Raw genomic sequence first — 23,122 nt, 5'->3', positions numbered from 1 at the left:
TTGGTGCAATGAAGTTAGAATTTGTTTTAAGAACTCTAGTATAAGTACTTTTAAAATAATAAATAAGAAGAAAACAAAACCTATATATGTTCTTATTCTTCAAAAAGTTACAGGGAAGAAATAATGTGTATGTTGAACATTTATGTGAGTGAGGGTGGAGGAATGTCTTTCCATCTTAGGTATGATCCCTTCACCTCGCACCACTCATTACCTGCTACTTCTTACACTTCACATGTCAATCTTCATCCACATTTCTCTATATGCTTTTCAACGGTCAAAGCTCGTTATGTGCAACCCAGTAGAATATTCAAATAAATATTATTACTGGATCATCTTAGCACACTTATATTTATATTTATATCCCATTCATTATTATATTTATATCCTCTGCTACTCTTTCACTGTTTATTAACTATTCATTACTTCCAACTTTCAAGGATTAGGCCCTCTGTTAGGGAACCCAACAAACCATCATCACTGTACATTCTCACATTCCCACCCTCAAATTATTTTATACTTTTTGAGTTATTCAATGTTCACAAGGAACCAAGCGTGTAAACATAAACCATCTTCCATTAAAATCAACAGCAACGAGGTGGAATTAACACTTAAACTGGTTAACATTTTGATTAAAAGAAAAGGTGCACACAGAAGTTGGAGACAGTGTTTCCTAGAGTTGGCCAAAGGAGTGTGCGAGATAAGCAAGTGATCCCACAAGAGGTGCGTTGATATAAGTAGCAGGTTCTGATTGCTCGTAATCTGACCGTTCATCAGGGAACCCATCATTCAGATCCGGTCCTCCAACAACGGCACCCACTAGAATGTTGGGATTGGGTGATTCTGAATTCATCACACTGAACCCTGCTGAGCCCCTGTGGTGTATCCTTCGCGGATACCGTGGTCCATACCCCACCATGTAGGACATCTTCAAGGGGTTCTCTCCTAACAAGTAATCCACCTTGAAAATAACAACAAATCAAGATCAAACAGAATATTTTAGCACCCTCTACTCATGGGTCTGGTCTTTCTGTACCTGTTTTTTGGCTATAGCTCGTAGTCTCTTTGGAGTCACTGTGGTTCCACCGCAGTTCACAACCACATGGGCTTTGGTCAAATATTTAGCATAAGTTAAGAGTATGAACGAGGTGGAAGTCACATACTGCATATTGCTATCACCCATCTTGAACAGAAGTCCACCTGTGTTTACAAAACATCACCTTTTTACACGCTAACACATAGTTGCGTAAGAAAAAGGAAATCAAAAGCAACTTACCTGGGGTGAATCGGGAAGAGGAGGAACCAGGGATAACAGAACAGATAAAATTGTCTGCATGCCCCTTGTAATCATGTAGGGATTGCACCTTCCGAACAAGAAATTCCTGAAACCAAGAACACAAACATGAGTTGGAAACCATTATTGTTGATGTTACCAGCCCTGTAAAAGAAAAGGGATGGTTTTGGACCTTGGAAAGCAGTATCCTTGCTCCAACATGCTTGTTATCCCATCCAAAGATATTGTCAGAATCTGCAGCCCCAAGGGTTTGTCCATTGAGTTTAATGTAGTTTAGGTACATTGGGTTCTTAGTAGCCTTGTGAAGCCAAGCAGCTCCCCACAACAGCTCATCCTAACATATTTTCAAAGGCATCATCATTCATGACCTGTTCTTGCTCTCCACAAAAATGCAGTACAACTCTGCTTCTCATTAAATATTACAACATTACCTGATAACCCGAGTAGGAGCAATAGAAAGGGCACACAACGGACTTCAACCCATTGCTGTAGGATCCTCTATATTTATCAGCAAACTGGAAAACCTATATTCATAAACAGGTACAACATCACATTTTCAAGATTACTTGAGATAACTCCTTTACAATCAAAACGTGGTTTTCATGTCAAATAAATCACATACACGAATAGCCCTCCTAACCAAAGTCTTGGAATAGGCTGGGTCAGTTTTCTTGAAAGCCAGAGAAGCAGCTGCAAGGGCCGCAGCAGTTTCTGCAGCCACATCTGAACCAGGGTTGTTCTTATCTACTTTAAAAACACTTCTTGGGGTATCCATGTCCTCAGGTCTCTCCCAACAAGCGTGGTCCTTCTCCGCATCTCCCACCTGCAAAAAACCACACCCAATAACCCTACTTCCCTTGCTTTCTCCGTAGTCATAAGCATTTTGGCGCACCAATATAACACGAGAAAAGTTGACAGATAAAAGAAACTATTAGGAAGAGAAGAGAAGACTAACCTGGACATAAATGGTGTCTGGATGAGCAGTAGCTTTAAGAAGATAATCTGTGCCCCAACGAATGGCCTCTCTGGCATTCTGCAACTCACCTTTCATCACCCCACCAAACTCAATAACACTCCAAGAAAGCATGGTGGTGGTGAAGGCCATGGGAAAACCAAACTTGACATTGTCCCCAGCATCGTAGTACCCTCCAACCAAATCAACCTGCATTGTACATTGGAGCCGAAATAAGCAAAGTACACAAGCCAAATAACAAAAAAAATGGGGACTTAGATCAAGGGTAAGACTCTGGTGTTAACAGTATCATACATTCATGGCAGAGCCATCAGATAGAGCAGAGTCCCTCCTCCAAGACATCCTCTGGTTAGAAGGGAGCTTCCCTGACCTCTGGCCCTCAAAGAAGATGATGGATTTTGTGAGAGCATCTCTGTAGTTGTGTATGGCAGAGTGAGGGTGGTGGTGGGAAAGGGGAGTGAGGGAGTGAGAAAGGGTGGAAAAGGCAGAAAGAAGGAAAAGGACAGAAGAAAAGAGGGAAAAAGTCATACTGAACTGCCCAAAGCAAAATGAGCAGACCCAACCCAACCAACAACAAACTGCAAGTATCTCTTGCTCCTCTTCTATCTATTTATAAAAGGCAAAAGCTCCCTCACCAACGTCACTGGTTACTTGGTTACAATACAAGCTCCATGCATTCATTTTCAATTTTACTTTTTAAAGTATTAATTCACACAAAACCACTTTATAATCTAACCGTACCTCATAATGTAACTGTTCATGTTAATAGAGTTTTAGTAAGTTTTATGTATATTTGTTTTTCTTTAGTACTGAGAATCATCATAATATAATTTTGTTTCTATCATCTTTCTCTTCTGTAAGATGGTTTCCAGGAGTTTATTAACATTTGACCATGACTTCCACTCCTCTTTCCTTTACTATGTACTTTGAAAATACTCTTATATCTCTTAAATTGAGTGATGATAATTTTCTCATAAGCTTGTTAATGTCTCAAGCTCACACTCCTCTCGAATACATGTCTACAGAAGATGTTGTAAAACATTGTGATTTGGAATTTCTTCACTACGAGTAACAAAGTTTCTTGTTACATGGCTCTTTACTTCAATGTCTACTCATTTTCACAAATGGTTAGTCTCAATTCTTTCTTCCAAAATTGGTCCAAGATTGAGCTGCACTCAACAGAGAAAAGAGAAAACCATTCTTACATATCTCGTCGACATCAACATCAAAAAGTGTGTTGGAATATCTCGTACACATAATTTACAAGAGATTACTTTTGTAGTGATAATCAGAGAGTCAAGTCATGCATACACATCAATGATGAAACATACTCAGAGTGGTTGGTTCCATTATTTTGTTATTGGATGATAAAATTTTAGAGAAATGTATGCAATTGAAGCCAAAGAGAATACACTTGAAACTATTCATCAGATTTGCTATAGGGTGTATTTTGTCAAAAGCTATTATATATATTTGGAATTTTTAATTAACATTTATTTTAAAAAAAATAGTTACCCCTTTTTTCCTTGCGAGATATTCTGTGAAAAATATTTTTACCTTATTTTTTTTATGATACAAACAAATATGTTATAAAAACTAATGTTCTTTATAATACTATTTTAATCTTTTAGGTTTTATAAATTAAAAACATGTTTAGCACGATTGAAAAGGAATATTTTTTCTAAAATATTTATTATTTTTAACACAGTTTTTAAAAATGAAAAAATCAAAATGAATCAAATTGCGTATAGTTTATTTTATATTTGATTTACCACTTAATTTTTGTTTGTCTTGTCCATTGTTCTTCAGAGCAGGGAAAGAAAGGCATTGATTTTTGTTAAATTGGTATTTTTGTGAGTGAAGAAATAGAATAAAAACAAGTGCACGGTGCTCGAACTGGAAAAACTGTCGGAGAAAGGTGATGAACAGAAGCATGGAGAAGAAGTATCCCTTGAAGTTCACCAAAACGCGAAGGAAGCATTTTCATAAAGACCCATACATAATCGATATGGAACTTATATATAGGGATAAGTATGATCCCTCACACATATAATACCAATTGTTACCAACCTCATTCTACATTATATGTTTTGTATCGTTCCTACAATTTCAGTCATGCATGCATGAATACTACAACTTATGCAACTCCTGCTGGTATTACTGCGTACAGAATCATATATCAAATCTCTTTTTCATCTATTTTGCTTCAAAAAATCTCGTTAAATATTGAATTAAATATATTTTTTATATTGTGAAATTGATTTGTCTCCGGTTCAAATCTTATATTTTTTTAAAGAAATTATTGAAATAGGTTATTATCATTTTTTTTCCTTTATAATTTTGATCTTGAAATTTTGTTTATCGTATAAAAATAATACAAAGATCAATTGCAATAATTTTCTTATTTAAAATTTAAAGTAGGACTAAAAATGAAAATTAATTTAATATGAAAACATAAAAGAAAAAAAAATAAAATAAAAAACATATTTAACCCTTAAATATTGAAATACTTATAATATATATATATATATATATATATATATATATATATATATATATATATATATATATATATATAATAGACCGCTTTTAAGCTTCAACAAAATATAACATTTGATTTTCTCTATACTCTTCCTTCTATTATATTTTGTTGAAGCTTAAAAGCGGTATATTATATATATATATATTATACTTTTCCTCCAATTAATAGTAAAATAATTAAAAAAAAAACAATACTATACATGATGTAATTTATAATCAATACACATAGTGAATTTATAAAACTACCAACGTTTATTTTAATACCACATTGTTGCATTTTAAAAAATTATGGCAGAGAGTTGAAATTGAACGAAATAAATAATATAACCAAAAATGTTTTTCACTAGTCATATATATAACAAAATCATTTCTTTATCAGATAGATGAGATTAAAAATTTATATATAGTTAACTTTAGATTTTTCCAAGAGCATAATGGGTCATTCACTATGTAAAATTAATATCCAAGTATATTTTGTTCGAGAACAATCTCAGAAGTCATAATTGATTTGATTGCAACCTCGAGCAAAAGGTGTGAGAGTGATCAATCTAGGGGACAAACAATTTCTTATATGTAAAAAGAATGCTCAAGAAACCCTTGGAGAGAAAGAAGATCCAAATATCTTATTTGGAATATTGATTGTTTTGTTTTTCATCCCTAAACAAATTGGTTTAAGCGTAAGTCATCAAATTATGAATCTCAAGAATGAAGATAGGAAAAAGAAGAAGACACAAAATAACCACAAAAGAAAGACCTATTACAACACACAAATATTCCATGAATACCATAAGTGCAACTAACACAATTTCGTTGCATTCCACGTGCTTCAAGCAAGGGTAACACAAAAACACTATTATATTTTCAAATAATAACTATAAATAATGTGACCAACACCATTTCCTAATAACTCTGCACCACTCATATCCCGTGATGTCTAATTAGTTTCTGGACAATATTAAATGAACCACTTACTGTTTTCATTTGCCTCCGAATGGCAATTTGGACTTTAAAGTCTGGGCTGGGTTTGCCATCTCAAAGCTGATAGAGGATTTTAGCCCAATAATTTTCTTTGTTTCAGGACCTTTGTTATATGAAATGTTTCAATCGGGTCAACTTAATTATTTCACAATATTGAAGCTGAATAATATTTTTGGGGAACATATATTTTATAATTAATTTAAAAAATCTAATTGTTTTAGTCAAAAGGTATGTATCCTAACTAGAGTATTTAGTTGAGTTGAAAAACCTAGTCTCAAGCTGAAATGTTCTATTTCCCTGTATTTTTCATAACGAGTGTCCACTCTTTTCTTTTATATTTAGTTTTATTTCTAGTTTCATTTCAAAATTAATCTCTATTATGCATTTAATTTAGTAATTAACGTTCTTTTCTTTAAATGAATAATAAATGATGTTTTTTTTCATTAACCCTATATATTGACATTAAGAACGTTACCTATAGTTGAGCCCAGATGATGACCTTACACTAATAATTCAGTTGAAACTTTAAATTCAAGACAAATAAATAACGAAGAAATATCGCATAACTAACCTATTTCGTTTATTTATTTATTTATAAATTTTCTCTCATTCACTAAACAGAAATAAGCTTTAGTCAAACACTTGTTGTTTAATGTCATCTAATCTACGAATACTTGATTTGAGTTTAGTTCTGATGGAACCATTTAGTTAACCATTGTTCATATCCTGTTTCAAAAAATATCAATTCTTTCCAAATTTGTAGCACCAGGCCTGCATAATTATGTTTGAAACTCTGATATTCTCATATATCCCATAAATTATGCAGAAGAAAGTACATAATCTACGATAAACAGAACACTTACTTCTTTTGACTTTATTGGCAGCAGAAAGAAGAAAGAGAAAAAACATATCCTTTATTGAATAAGAGCATGCAGGCATTCAACTCAAACCAGAGAAGAATGGAATGCCAAGAGAGGTCAACCATTCATTGCCTTGAATGAAATTTGCAACAGTGAACTGGCTTGCCTCAGTGGAGTTGGTGATGACCCTGTAACCAGGCCACGTAACTCTGCGACTTGTATTTGCACCGGGACCTCTATTGTTGTACTCTCCATAATACAAAGTATCCAATGCAAAGTTGCCATCCCATTCCAACCACCCTGCAGGGTCTATGAGATCCTCCATCAAAGAATTCAGATAAACAGTCCTGGAATACTTCTTCCAGGGACGACCCAAGTAATTCTTGAACTCAGATTTGACAGGGATCAAATCCGCAGCTGCTGCAACCTTGCAGTTGATGATGGAAATGCCCGTGTTTTGGTTAGGGTCTTCTCTGCCTTGTGCGGTGAACAGGTTCTTCTGGTTTGGATTGGGTTTGCGTGCGTACAAGTTGCAGTTCTGGAGCACCGCTGCTGCATTACCAAAGATGAAGTCGACGGTTCCATAAACGTCGCATTCGCGGTAGAATTGACGCAGAGAGTGGACATAGAGCGTGTCTTGGTAGGCAACAAAGCTGCACTGGTAGAAGGCTGATAAGTCAGCACCGCTTCTTAGAGCCACAGCTTGGTGTTTGCTCGGCCCAGCTGAGTTCTCAAAGGTTATACCCTTTGCTATGAATCCGTCTCCGACCACAGCTGAAAACCACAAACATATCAAATACATACACAATAATTAGTTTCACTCATTATGTTTTGGGGTTTTTTTACCACCATGGAATACTACTATCTTATGTTTATGTTGGAGATCTTAGTTGACTAGAAATAGAAATGAAGACAATTCATATAACTGGAGCAAACATCATTTCACGAGTTGGTTTTATGAAATTAAATTAAATTTAAAGTTCATTTTGTATTATGGTATTAGAATCATTTTGAGTCTATATCTTACTGAGTGTTTGTTAGTCTTATTATACCATTCGGGAAATTAGTTTTTAAAATATGATAAGATTTTATTTTGAAAAAAATTGTAATTTTTATTATAAAAAATATCCAATTTTAATAAATAAAAAATCTCCATAGTAAAAAGTTCCATGTTTTGATCCTAGTGTATAATCTAACCCTCATATAATAAACATGTATTTGTATGACTTCTAATTAAATATTGTTAGTGCCCTATATTTTGATCTCGTGTGTAGTTTAGCACTTACTGAATATAAATGAATACGTTATTTTAAGTATTGTTAGTTTTATTTCTTTTATGGGGATCTAAAAGATCTGAATATGTATGACGTGGAGATTAGTAGGAATCATAGATAAGTCGAGATCCTGAATTATTTAATAATTTCTTCTTATCGGTTAAAATAAATTGAAAAGTTGTAAATATTGATAGATTCATATGTTTAATTATATATAGTTTTTAATACAAAATCGAACTATACTAACATTATACTAACATTACAAAAATATCATGAAATAGAAACCAATTTTTAGAAACCAAAATAATTAGTTGCAATAGTAACTAAATTAGAGACCATTTTAGAAACTAAAAAAAAATTGATTTCTAAATTAGTTTCTATTATTTTCTATTATTGTTAAATAAATTCTAAATTGGTATCTAATTAGCAATCAAGATTTTAGAGACTACATTTAGAAACTAACTAATTGGTATCTAAAATCTTAGTTGCTAATTAGATACCAATTTAGAAACTATTTAACAATAATAGAAACTAACTTAGAAACCAATTTTTTTTTAGTTTATAAAATGATCTCTATTTTAGTTTCTATTGTAACTAATTATTTTAGTCTCTAAAAATTAGTTTCTATTTCATGATTTTCTTGTAGTGTAACCCGCTAATTTCCTGGTGTTTGTGGAACAAAATGATAAAAAAAAAAAATAATGTAAAAAGCTAAGGTAAGTGTTTATAGTTAGAGTTGTCGGCAGCTGTTATAAAATATAAAGCCAAGGTGTCAACGTCATGAAGGACACCAGATTTTGGTTTTACAGTATGTGATCAGATAACATATAAGACAAAACTCTTTATGCAATATATCTATTGCTCCTTTTTGTGCTCTCCATCAAGTAAATCCATCCATTTTCAATTTAAAATAAAAATGTTATTTAGTCCCTTCCAATTATTCACATGCTAATTCTTCTTTAGAACTTAGATCTCGAGTTAATTATCATGGAAAAATAACATTACTTATAAAATAATGTATATGTAATTAACTGCCAACAAATAATTGTTATAAAGTATTAGTGTTGCAAAACCAAATTTCAGCACTAATCCTTTCAAATTTCCCTTAATTAATAGGCTTGATACATATTAGTTAGTTAATCGCAGGAAAAAGAAGTAATTGATATGTTAATCTCAGCTTTGATATATGGATTTAATTGGAAAAAATTATCATTTAACACCCACTTTTTCTCTTACTTTTACTTTACAACACCTTTTAATAATAAGATATTGTATTTAATAATAAATAATAAAAATTATTATTAAATAAAAGAATAAAAAAATAGTGTAAAACTATCATCTCCCATTTAATTAATTGTTAGGCTTGACACATTTTTTTATTTCAGATCTTTGCCTCAATTGATATGTGTTTTACATAAGCAAATCGGTAAACTTTTTATTTCCTTTATTCTACTTTGTATTACGTTTAATATTTTAAAACTAATATTAAAAAATGTATTTGATATTCTAAAATTTATAATAAAACGAGACGAGAGTGTCTTTCAAACGCAGATATCGATTAACAGTTCTTTCGTGTCACCTACACTACAATTATTTGATTGGTGACGATGATCTCTATACGTCTTTACACTTGTCTAATTAATAGGGAGAATTTACGATTATAGATGAAAATTGAACTTTGATCTATTTCAGTGTTCAACTAGGTGGTTGAACTAAAAACTTTTAACATGGTCGTATGACAAACCCAGATTCCGATAATAGTAATTTTTGTGAACAGAGAACCGACACTGGCACGTGATTGTGATATATAAGTTACTATATAGAGGATCTAAAGATAGAGATCCGTGTCTAAGTGCTTCCCACTTTATTCTGAAAAGCCTAAAGTGGCGGCAGGAAATTGATCTGCCTTGGCCTAATCCAAATTACGCGTTCGAATGTCTGTTTTACCTTCTACTACTTCTAATAATTGAAGCAATCATATTTTTGTCGTGTGGACATTTTTAATGTTGACTTCTCTCTCTATTTATTCCTATATTGTTATCATTATTTTCTCCAAATTGAATGAACATTAATTAAGATAAATTATTAATTGTAACTGTTGTTTCCATGTTTATTGTATTTAAAGGCTTCAATAATGAATACCAAACAAGTTTATAAGAGGAAGAAATGTTTGAGTGAAACGCACCGACAGTGGCAGATTGGAAAGTGGTCCAGCCATCCACGACGTTCCTGCTAGCCTTCACAACAGTCTTTCCAATTCCATCTCCCACCCACATTAGATTGCTCTTCTTCCTGATTACCTCCACGTTCTCGAAGTATGCCCCAGCTTTTATGTGTATCACAAATCTACACTTCAAATTTAATACCACTTCGTAAAACGTCAAACCATTTAATATATAATGCCAAAACCAAGAACAATTCTCTCATGTTATGTTTTTTGATATTGCACAAACTATTTATTTTATGATTTTTTACTTTTGGAAAGTGAGGTGATAACGTGATGATAAGGTGGTAGTGTACTTGCCTAGTGGCGCTGGAGTTTGGAGCCGCAGCCACTGCTGCACCGATAGTGGTGAAGTTGCCACTGCCATCTTTGGCCACAACGAGGTCAAACTTCGTTTCATTCACAGCAGCTTGAAGCAACTTCCGGTCGTTAGGGGAAACCCACGAGGGGAACCCATCTTTCATCTTTCCATATTCGGGGAAAACCTCGTTCTTGGACTGTTTCTTCTTTTCGGGAACTTTCTTCAGCATGGCCAAGGAGTTGCTCACGAGATGCGAAATCTCCAACACCCCCTCCTCAATCCTGTCTCTCACGTTCCCTTTGCTGTATGCAAAGCCATCCAGACACGTGTAGAGGTTGGTCATGGCGCCGCTTAAGAAAGTCTGCGAGTCGTGGTAGCGCTTCGACCCTATTGTGCTCTGGGAGAGATCCTTGACGGTGGTTTTGAGCTCCTCCACGGTTTCGTCGAAGAGGTTGAGGCAGTCGTCGAGAGCTCGCTTTTCGAGTTTGTTGAGACCCGGGAGCTTCTTTCGGAGACTGCTGCAGTTGGAGGAGGACAATGTGACCTCGTATATGGTGTGGTTCACGACAGAACGTATCATTTCTGGGACGGTTTTTGAGGTGAGATCTGGGAAAGAGGTAAGGGTTGAGACGCAGAGGTCCGGGTAAAGTGTTCCCTCGCATGTTGAGTTTGCTACATGGAAATGGAGGTGATTTTGTTGGAGGGATCTTGTTGCTCCTGCGGTGATGCTGAATTGGGTTACTGAAAAAAGGAGTAGAACATGAACCGCAGAGAAAATGCAGGGTATGTGAGGTAGCATGGGTGGGGTTTTTCTACTGACGGGGTTGAACATGGCAGAGAGAAAAGAAGAAGAAGAAAAAGAGAGGAAGTGAAAGCAGGTGGATCTCTGGAATGTGTGCAATGGGTGGTAGAAATTGTGTGGATAAATAGGGTGGGTAGTTGTTGCCATTAATGTATTAGTGGGGCTTCTTTCAGATCTCATTCACTGTTTGTCTCTCTCACTCTCACATCCACAGACAAAATTGTTGTTTACCTTATTGTTATCGAATGAATAAGATTAATTAGTTGGCTTGAGCATGTTTACATGCATGCACATTACTTTCTCTTTGTGTAATTTACTTTTGTTCTTTCCCATTTCTTCTTCTGTTTCAATTTGTTTCCTAAATTTAATCACTATATGTTATGTTTTTGTTAGATACTCCAAAAAATAGCTTTCGACCACATCATTTTGCATTCATTATGTAATAATTGATACAGAAAGAAACACCATGATGAAGTTATAATTGTTTATAAGCTATTTTATACCAGTTATTATTTAATCAATACCAAAAAATATCATTCAACTTAGCATAGACCATGTGAAACTATGAGGGTGAATAATTATAGGATAGGATGTCACCCTTAAGTTATACCTATATTTACTTATAATCAAATGTATTATTATTTTATTTTAATTTTTTGTTTATATTATTTTAATTAAAAAATATAATATTTATTATTAAAAGAGGATTTTTTCTTTTATGAAAATCCTTTCTATTTGAAATTTTTAATAATAAAATATTATGTTTTCTTAATAAAAATTAATATATATATATATATATATAATTTTAAAATAAAATAATAATATATTTGATTATGAACGTGATACTACCTAATTTTTTATTTTTTTTATATAACTACCTAAAAGTGTGAAACTATCATTATTCTTTTTATTTTTTTAAAAAAATCTATTTGACACTAATTTTGTTTTTCATTCTCCTTTACAACCCTTTTAATAATAAAATAATAAAATATTATATTTTCTTAATAAAAAATAATATAAATAAAATTTTAGAATATAATAATAATATATTTTGATTTTGAATTTGAAGTAAATGACATGAAACATTATTCTTTATGTCAGTCAGTATACCAATGCCATTTGTGTCACCGTTGCTGCGGACATCAAAATTTGATTAAGGTCATAGGATACATTGGCCCACCAATATTGGTTTTAATATATTTATTTCTAAATTATTTCATATCACAAATCATAATTATTAACTATTAAAATAAATATAAGATTTTAAGAATTTTCATTTAACAAGAAATTTAAATTTAGTCATAAATAGACGAGAGTTACGTTTGCTAAAAGCAGGCACAAAACATGTTGGCTAACTTATATTTATGCTTAACCCTTTTGGTACAAATAATTACCAATCTTGCAGGGCACAGCGACAGGACCATAACTTCCCATAATTATCCTCAGCTAATTGCAACAGAAAACTTTTAAAAGTGATCTTAATTGAAGGGGACAAATTTAATAATGTCCATTTCGACTAAATAATGATCAATAATTATAAAATTAAGCTTACAATAATGTATTTAACCTTTAATTTTTTTTTAAATAATTAATTATTATAGTGACTAAATTAAAGACTATTTTTTTAAGACAAAACAATTATTGATTTCTAATTAATTTTTTCTATTGATAAATAGTTTTTAAACTGGTATCTAATTAACTATCAATGTTTTTCTACCAAATTTAAAATCTAAATAATTAATAATTAAAATTTTGGTAGCTAATTAGATACAAATTTAGAAAATATTTATCAATAATATAAACTAATTTAGAAACTAATAATATTTTTAGTCTTTAAAATGGTTTCTAATTTAGTTATTATAATAATTAATTATTTTTTATCTTAAAAATTGATTTTTATTTAATAATTTTCTTGTAAAAATATAGATACTATTTAAAATATAATTTATTTAATTAAAAGTTATAATTTATTTATTATTAATTAAAATTTATTAAAAATTATAATCAATAAAGTTTTTTATTAATTTATTTATTTTAATCTGTTATAGTTTTTAATAAATTTAAAATAGTAATGAAATATATTTTGTAAAATATATGACACTTACGTTAAAATAAGATTCCCCGACTCCCATTAAGGTTCAATGAATGTGCATGGGTCAAAGAGTAAATTTTCAATATTGGTTTTTATGTTATATAAAAAAATCTTCATATTAGGTTTTCTAATCTATATTTTGTATTTTAATTTTCAAACAATATAAAAAATTACATAAAAATAAATAAATGTGATTCTCCTTCCACTCCCTTTAGGAATATAAAACGAATTAGTTCATTTCGTCAGTTTAAAGAAAGCAAATCAGTTCCTATACGATGGACTGAATTTTCAATTTTTAATATATATATATAATATGAGTATTTCATAAATTTTAACTAACGTATCCGATGAATAAATTGAAAATGATATTATTTTATACGTTAAATTTATTCATAAAATTAATAATTAATTTATAAATGTTTATAATTTAAATTATGCTATTATTGTATATTTCTATTTTTAAATACCACAACACAAATATTTATAATATTTTAAATTATACTTTTTTTAGTAATACATATGTATAATTTATTTAAAAAATCAAGTTGAGGAAAAGTCATTTGCGTACTGCAGGGTGATAAAAGTCAAATTTAAGGTATTGAGTTTTATTATCGCAAAAACAAAATGTTGATTTTAAGGAATCACGGATCTTCAGTTTTGGCGTCTTGGACATCACTGTTTGATTATAACATATTAAACATTGATTTATAAAGAACAGAAAAAACATAAAATATATAAAAAAAAAGATTCTTACATGTTTTATGTTAAATATTTAACAAAAAAAAATTATAATATCGGATTATTTTATTACCGTTTTTTAATAAATCCACTTTTAATCTCGTTGATTAATTGAATTCAACTATAGTCGTCGATTTTTTAAACAACTAAGACTCTTTCTTTTTAAAATCACACAAAATTGCAATAATAGTTTTTAGCTCTTAGATTAAGTTCTTCACATTTAAAATTTGGGTGCCCATGATCTAATTTATGATGCTACAATTATATTGTCAGAGATTCAATCTTCCTCTTAAGTTCTTGTATATTCAGAGATTTGTTTTCGCTGTGTATTATTTTATTATTGTGCAAACTTGTATTGTCCCCCTGTGAAGGACAAGGTAAGGAGCCACACACTTTGAATCGCAATTCATTTTTGCATCAAATTATTTTATCCACTCAATTTTTGAAAATCTAAAATTGTCTCTTATTTTGAAATTGAAAATATGAAATTAAAAATAAAATAGAAAATAAATTTGTGTTTTTTTAAAAAAAATCAAAATTTTATTATAAAAAAAACCAGAATATAAAAAATGCATTTCTAAAAAAGAAATATTTCAGAAAACAAATTTCATAAATATATTTTGGAATACAGATTCCAAAAATAGAGGTCATTTTGGTCATTTTGTGTCAATGATGGGTGCGGGCCTAAATTTGTTAAATGCAGGAAGCAAATGTCTTGAATAGATTGTTTGAGAATTTAATGTAGGGCTTTTTAAATGAGTTGGGTCATTCCTTGTAGGCTTTTATTTTCTCCACCCTCCATTTTTGAACCTACATACCATAATTTTTTAAAATAATTATTTTACTCTTTTTAAAGTAACTTCTGGATTATCATTATTTAAAGTAAATATTTTTTTTATAACACGTTTTCTGAAATTCATGAAATATATTTTTCAAAACATAATAAAATTTCTAAAATAAGATCGTGAAATAAAATTTATAAAATGTATAAGATACTTTCTTAAAAAAGTTTCCTGATACATGATTTCAGGAACAAACTTTCTGGAACGTATATAATATCTTCTGAAGTACGCTTTTTAAAATGAATTTTCTTAAACAAGTTTTTTGGAAAGAGATTTTTTTTATTCTTCTTCTAAGTGTAACATTCTTTTTCTTCTTTTACAATGATGTTGATGTAGAAGCGTCAACAGTAAGGGAATGCAGTGAGGAAAATAAACAGAGCAATTCGATAATTTCATTCAATTATCAGGTTCGTTATTTCTTATGCAACATTTTCTTGATTGGTGAATAATAATTTTAAATGTTAAAAATATATCAGAAATAATTTAAGTTGTCCACAAGATCATTTAGATTGGCACCATAACTATAATGTGTTTTGAGTCAGATTTTTGGGCTATCCTCGTGTTAGTAAAATAATTTATATATATATAGAATCAAATTTGGCATGCAGACGATTCTATATGCACCGGCTTAGAAAATTTTCAGCATGTATGCTTGCTACAGGCTGGATATTTAAGTGCATTTCAGCCAAATCCCTTTGTTAAGTTAGATGTGTATTCTAAATATTTTGTTAACCTGCGACTAAGATTCCATGTCTTTTGTTTATGAATTCCCACTTCCCTATATACCTATTTCAACAATTCATTTTCTAACACTTTCCATTTCAAACCCACGTTTACATTTTTGTTCCTTACTAGACGGTCAAAGCACATAACAAGGAACAAACGCGTCATTGTCCCAGGTGTCAACTAAATAAATTAATAAAAGAATAGTTAAAAGTTATATTAACACTAAACCCAGCTTATATTGGCTGTTAGCAATAAGCATTACTTAAACCCCAGTGGCAGTGTTCATAAAAGTTAACTAATGAATAATATACGTACGTGCACATGAAGAGCATGTAAATTAAGTTCACAGGCATAACCTCTTTTTGCTTATTTTGATTTTAAGGCACACTTTGATTCTCTTCAACGCGTTGGCTATAAATACTATCTTTATAAAAGAGCTTTGCTTCCAACTTGTGAAGAGGTGTTTCATCTCAAGTGCACATCGCTCCATCATCCTCATGCGTTAACACAAAGTCAAGTTTGGCTTATTTTTTAAGCCATTATAACACGAAAATAAAGGGTCAAGGCAGAATTTGTCTTAAACAATACAAAAGTTGTAATAAGTTAGCACTTAGTTTTTTCTGAAAAATAAATAATAGGAAGAATTTGGTTTTGCCAATGACAAAACATAAGAGATTCAATATATTTAATATATTTAATGTTTTTAGATGGTCGTATTATTTCAAGAGTGTTTCTTTTCTTCACTTAATCTCTTAGTTTCAATCACTTTTTTCGTTTTTATCAGTAGTGAGAATAAATGTAAAGATATTCCAACGCTCAAGTTAATTCAAATACGATATGTAAGTGTTATGATTGATTAAAACTTACCTGTATCTTTTGGGTTGGGTGTTTCTCCTATTTATATCTTTTGATTAGACCTTTGTGTTATGAACCAACTCGTAGAGCTTTGAAGAGACTAATTACACTTTAATCATGCTCTATAGATAATCTCTTATGATAGTAAGTAATGACGTTTTGAGATTTTTTTATATGGATATCGAGATATTGAAAATGTTATCGACATATTATCGGTAGTACATTTTAGCTATAATATAATATGTTCTTAATGTAAACACTAAATTGCTCCTTAAAGGTGCCGAAAAAATGGAAAATAGAGAAGTAAAAAAATGTAGGTTTCCAAGTGAGGTTACGCAATCCACGAAACTAAAGTTCATTCGCATTTGGTCTACCCTTTGAATTTCATTTTCGAGATCCACTCAGATAATCAAATACTGCTGCTGCTTCACGAGATACCTTTTTGGCATATTCCGTATGGGATGAGCTATTGCTTGTTTACATTCACACTATCAACTTGTGAGTGTGGCAATTTTTTTCTCTAACAATTTGTTCCCTAAACAAATCAAATGAGACACTACCATTACCATTTTTTTTTATTGATTGCCCATTAATGAAGAGAAGAAAAAGTAGTTTAAGCAAGGTGTTATTAATTAGAAGTTGAGTACAAGGGCTACTCAATCTAATGAGTCTTAACTATAAGTTAGTTTAAAAGGATAAAAGAGAAACAAAAAGATTGTTACAATGATTAAAAAAACATTGAACACAACCATCCACTCTTGACAAACAAAAAACATTGAACACCATCCAGTAATCTACATCTAACTTTTATTATCAAATTAAAAGTATCGTGAAGGTTAAAAAGAACATGATTGTGCATAATCTAAATAAAGCCATACCATATTTTGCAAATAAGATGTCGAAATAAAACACATTTGGTATATAAACAAATATCATTAAAAAAAGTCCAACAAAAGTCAAATTATGGATAGAAAAAAAGATAACGACTATCTTCTTCAAAAGAAATAAAATACACTCTATACCTTATATTTGAGACAATATTCATTATATTTTATAAAACATAATTTAAATTGACAATTTATCCTAGTTTTCTTAGAGGAACATTACATTTTTATAAATTTTAAAAATAGAAAATTAAGAAGAGAGCATATTCACTTGTTAACAATTGAGAGTATTTGATGGTATAATCCAATAATTGTAAAATTTCCCGATGATCCTGCTTTTCAAGTCCAATGATACGAGTTTCTATAAAAAAAAAACAGAGATAAAGTAATTTATAAGACCAAAAGCTCCTTTTCCCACATAAAAATTGATAATACCACTTTTTTCTTACAATTTTTTCTTCTTTAGTACAATGATAATACTAATTTTAATAACCAAATAGTTTTGTTCTGTAATATTAAGAATCATATCAATTAATATAACGCTATTGACTTTAAGAGTTAAATTAGAACTTTTTTTTTCTTTTCATTTTAGAATATATACGCATAAAACCAAACATTTGTATACTTGTATATTATATCCAGTTCAATGAATTTCTACTCAACAACTTTGAAAATATTTTATTATCGCGAGTTGGTAGCGAGTTCATTGTGTTGATCATGGTAGCCACAACATGAAGTAGCTTCGGAAACGCAAAGTCCTTGTAGTTGACATTTTTATACGTGTGGTGTCTTCGTTCTAATTTCAGATTTCGATTTACGACCAACAATTTTATAAGATCAAATTGTCTTCGTCTTGGCCCTATATATAAGAGCCTCCAACAGCATAAATTTCATTCTCATACATTCTTATAGCTTCAAGCTCCTCACGTTTCCTTCTTTCGAAAACCCAATGGCTTTTAAGAACTTGTCCCTTGTTACGCTCTGTGTTTCTCTTGTGTTATCCTTCTTGTCACCCATTTCCATAGCTTCTAACAGTAAACGTGATGTTGTTCCACCAGAAACCATTTGCAAATCCACCATAGATCCTTCCTACTGCAAATCTGTGCTTGCTAATCAAAATGGCACCATCTTTGACTATGGTCGAATTTCTGTCCGAAAATCCTTGTCCCAGTCTCGCAAATTCTTAAACCTAGTAAACTCCTTCCTCAAAGACAGATCCTCTTTGTCTCTTCCCACAATTCGCGCCCTTGAAGACTGTCAATTCCTCGCTGACCAAACCTTTGAATACCTATCAAACGCACTCGACAATGTTGATAAAGCTAGCGGTGATCTTCCCACCACTCAAGCTGAAGACCAGCAAACCATGCTTAGTGCTGCTTTGACAAACCAGGAAACTTGTTTAGATGGCTTACAGACCACAGCTTCTGATCAAAGAGTGAAGAGTGGTCTCTTCTCATCACTCTCGAATGACACGAAGCTTCACAGTGTTTCGCTTGACTTGTTCACCAAGGGTTGGGTGCCTGAGAAGAAAATCTCAACTTCATGGCAACCCAATGGGAGACACTTGGGTTTCCGCAACGGTCGTTTACCATTGAAGATGTCTGACCGTGTACGTGGCATCTATGATTCTGCTAGAGGTCACGGCAGAAAACTACTTGATGATAGCAGCGATAGTGTTTTGGTCAATGATATTGTGGTTGTTAGTCAGGATGGAAGCGGGAACTTCACTACCATCAACGATGCTGTAGCAGCTGCGCCAAATAACACAGCTGCTGCCGATGGTTACTTTTTAATTTTTATCACTGCAGGTGTGTATCAAGAGTATGTATCCATAATAAAAAACAAAAGGTACTTGATGATGATTGGAGATGGGATCAATCAAACGATTATCACCGGTGATCACAATGTTGTCGATAACTTCACAACATTCAACTCAGCAACATTTGGTGAGAAAATTAAATATACATATCTTCCTAATGTGTATGTTTAAACTTACAAATCTGGACTCAATGTTTGCCGTTTTAACTTTTTGTATAGAACTTTTGAAAAAAATAATTTCATAACAAAACATGCTAACATAGCAAGATAACGAATTTATCTCTCTTTTGACCTCTAACATGAAATTTGGTGTGCACTTGTAGCTGTGGTAGCACCATGGTTCGTAGCTGTTGACATTACATTCCGAAACACTGCTGGGCCAAGCAAGCACCAAGCAGTTGCACTGAGAAGCGGAGCAGATAATTCCACTTTTTACAGCTGCAGCTTTGAGGGGTATCAGGACACCTTGTACACGCATTCTCTTAGACAGTTTTACCGTGAATGTGACATCTATGGAACCGTTGACTTCATATTTGGAAATGCTGCTGTTGTTTTCCAAACATGTAACATGTACCCACGCCTTCCCATGAGTGGCCAATTCAATGCCATCACTGCACAAGGGAGAACAGATCCAAATCAAAACACAGGCACTTCCATTCAGAACTCCACTATAAAAGCTGCTGCTGATTTGGCTCCTGTAGTTGGTACCGTGAAAACATATCTCGGGAGACCATGGAAAGAGTACTCAAGAACAGTCTATATGCAGTCTTTCATGGATAGTTTGATAAATCCTGCTGGGTGGCACGAATGGAGTGGAGATTTTGCCCTAAACACCTCGTACTATGCTGAGTACAACAACACAGGACCAGGTTCAAGCACCGAAAACCGAGTAACATGGTCTGGTTATCATGTTATCAATGCTACTGATGCGGTTAATTTTACCGTGTCTAACTTTTTAGAAGGAGATGACTGGCTTCCTCAAACTGGAGTTCCGTATAGTAGTGGATTGATATAGTCAAACCTTCAAGTTCCGAGATAGTTACGTGTAATAAGAGCAAAGTTGCTTAACAGTTTTTGTAAGTCTGATGCAAGTCTCTCTCTGTTGTATTTATAAATCAATAAAATCTCTGCTACTCTATCATTAGATTTACGCAAATTTAATACATATATTAAGGGAAAGGATACATTACCTTCAAAAGGCACTTTATAATTTTACGTAAGTGTTAACTTAATTTATGTAAAGGTTATACAACATTTTCAAGATTTTTTAATTAATATTTTATTTGATTATTAGTGAAAAAATATATTTGTAAAATAAAAAGAAATATTTTTTTCTTTATAACTTAAAGTGTTATTTTTTATATCATACGTGTATTCCAATAAAGTAAACTTATAATATACTCTCCTAATCTTATCTTGGATTATGTCTTCTTAGTCTTTCTGTTTTACTTTTAATTTGTGCATTAGAAGCTTAAACCGTTACTTGCTTTATGAATGTCGTCAATCAATAAACATGACTCGAAACTCAATAAGGATTTGTGTGGTAAAAAAACCTCATTTATGAAAATATTGTGTTTATTTCTGAGTATAAGGAAGGAGTGAGTGTTTTTTTTTATGTTTATTTCAATGATTTTGAGAGTGGTGGAGTGGATGGAGGAGAGGATAAAGACCTTTCTTTCACTTTTAACACAAATGAAGAAATTTGTGCTAATTCATATAGCATTCTTGTATTTTACCCAAATATCCATGTGCATGCATTTTATTACTATATACAAAATTAAAGATTACATAAATTTATTTAATAATTTTAAAAGTATTTAATTATATTATTAATAACAACATATAATTATAAATAATGAAAATAAAAAAATAAAAAAAATTATAATATCAACAAAACATATATAATTATATAAAATAATAAATGAATATAATAATAAATATTAGTTTCATAAATTTTAATATATTTAATAAATTTATTTCAATTTAACACAAAAATATTTTCTATTATATTTTTTATTGAAAAATATAAGTAATTATAAATATTATATATTAGAAAAATTTAATCAATTCAAATCTAAAAAAAAATCAAAATTCATTATTCAAATATTTTTTATAATAAGGATAAATTTATAAATTTACAATAAACTATCATCACAAATCGATTTTATCATTTCTCAATCCAAAGAACTTCACATATCCTTTCTAATCCTCACAAATCCATTTTCTCCCTCCCATAAATCTCCTCCTCAAACTAAAGTAAGTCTCAACAAATTTTTCTTAAGTTGAGGCTGATTTCATCTTACCAATGACTTTTATTTCCATAACAACCTCTAAATTGATTTCTTTTAGGTTTCTTTCAATTGGATAAGGATGACGATGAAAGAAAAGAAAAAGAGAATGAAAAAGTAAGGATATTTGAATTAAGTGAAACATTTATAATAATTTTAACTGATATGATAGAATCAATTTAATTATATGCTATATATATTTATAAAAATAAAATTTGAAAACTTGTTTAATGTAAAAAATAATTACATGTAAACTAAAATAACAAATTATTATAAAATTTCAATAAACAAAAATAATTCTATTTTAAAATAAAATAAAATATTTATAAGATATCAAAATTTAAATTAAATTATTTATTTTAGTTTTTATAATATAAAACATATATTGACAAAACATTAAATATATCTTTTTTTGTTTATTTATTTTTATTTTAATTATTTATTGTTATAATATAATAAAATATATTAATAAATATTGATGATACAATTATCAAAATAATTAGATAATTGATTATAGTCGATCACCAAACTTTCCTTCGCAAATCTTCATGTAAGAAGAAAATTTAATATCATTGTTTTGTCTAGACTTCTGTATTTTACGTCTTTTAATACATCGATATCTAAATTTTCTCCTCTTTTCATATCCGAAAAATAGTAAATCTTTAATATGTTTTTATAATAAAAGAGAGTCATACATTAATAACATGATTTCTAAAAAATAAACAATTTTTTTTTAAAAAACAAAATGGTCCAATTAACATAGAACTTCACTAAAAACAAAAGGATAAAAAAAATGGTGTAATAAAAAGACAACCTCAAATATTCTGAGGATGTATTTCTCAAACATGAATGTTTTAAAAATTTGTCTGGGAGAAATTTGAAAACCAATGAATCTGCCAAGTTTTGGACGATAACAAAATATTACGTGCAGGGGTTGGTTGGTGGACACGAGTAAGGAAATAAACCAAAAACAAAACCCTAAAACAAAAGAAATGTTGGCTATAACTATAACGTTATATATTTTATAGCATACATGGCTCTGTCGCATACGGGGAATTATCTGACTACATACATTCCTGAGAATCTCTCAAACATTATTCTATTTGCAACATTCTACGAGCATCACCAAAAAAATTGACTTTCCGAGGGATATAATGCAACCACAAACAATTGTCAGATATTCTTCAAACAATCCACTTTAGTTTACTTATTCTTATGTTTTGCGTTCCCGTGTCTTGTGATTGCTGGGAACCAACCCACCATATCACAAGCTTAAAATCATATCCAATTCCTTATCAGATAAGTCAATCACCAAACAAATCTTGGTACCAATTTAAAGAAGTACACATGATATTCCTATGAATATTTGGATACATGCACGATGTTTTAAACCTAATGAATGTTGGTCCTAAATTCTTAATCAAAACAAATGTGACATACATAGCGATTTGATTTAGAGTTGTTGATGTTAATGGTCGCCACGGCATCAACACAAAGTAGGCAACGAAAATTCCTTAAAGTTGACTTCTCTTGTGCCATGCATTGATCACCACATTAACTCCGTAATTTTGATGAGACAAAATCGTCACCCAGCCCATATAAGAACCCAATTATGTGTGCATCAATCACATCTTC

The 23,122-nt window shown here is 30.9% G+C and overlaps 3 protein-coding genes across 3 annotated transcripts; 1 reads left to right on the top strand and 2 right to left on the bottom strand.

Annotated features, from left to right (window-relative positions):
- Nucleotides 1–555: 555 nt before the first annotated feature.
- On the bottom strand, nt 556–2,855 carry LOC137814763 (endoglucanase 17-like). The gene is made up of 8 exons (XM_068617655.1): nt 2,559–2,855; nt 2,247–2,453; nt 1,914–2,114; nt 1,723–1,815; nt 1,464–1,625; nt 1,274–1,379; nt 1,034–1,197; nt 556–958 (listed from the first exon to the last, which is right to left on the bottom strand). Exons 1-8 carry the CDS (start codon nt 2,790–2,792, stop codon nt 671–673), a joined length of 1,455 nt encoding a protein of 484 aa, XP_068473756.1. The 5' UTR covers nt 2,793–2,855; the 3' UTR covers nt 556–670.
- Nucleotides 2,856–6,562: 3,707 nt separating this feature from the next.
- LOC137814762 (pectinesterase-like) lies at nt 6,563–11,529 on the bottom strand. The gene is made up of 3 exons (XM_068617653.1): nt 10,442–11,529; nt 10,103–10,263; nt 6,563–7,417 (listed from the first exon to the last, which is right to left on the bottom strand). The coding sequence occupies exons 1-3, from the start codon at nt 11,422–11,424 to the stop codon at nt 6,723–6,725; spliced, it is 1,839 nt and encodes a 612-aa protein (XP_068473754.1). The 5' UTR covers nt 11,425–11,529; the 3' UTR covers nt 6,563–6,722.
- Nucleotides 11,530–18,249: 6,720 nt separating this feature from the next.
- On the top strand, nt 18,250–20,337 carry LOC137814758 (probable pectinesterase/pectinesterase inhibitor 7). Its single transcript, XM_068617650.1, has 2 exons — nt 18,250–19,327; nt 19,523–20,337. The coding sequence occupies exons 1-2, from the start codon at nt 18,331–18,333 to the stop codon at nt 20,212–20,214; spliced, it is 1,689 nt and encodes a 562-aa protein (XP_068473751.1). The 5' UTR covers nt 18,250–18,330; the 3' UTR covers nt 20,215–20,337.
- The last annotated feature ends 2,785 nt before the right edge of the window (nt 20,338–23,122 follow it).

This window comes from Phaseolus vulgaris, chromosome 1 (assembly GCF_000499845.2).
Source record: "Phaseolus vulgaris cultivar G19833 chromosome 1, P. vulgaris v2.0, whole genome shotgun sequence".
Classification (NCBI taxonomy): domain Eukaryota; kingdom Viridiplantae; phylum Streptophyta; class Magnoliopsida; order Fabales; family Fabaceae; genus Phaseolus; species Phaseolus vulgaris.
This window is presented reverse-complemented; position numbering and strand designations above follow the sequence as displayed.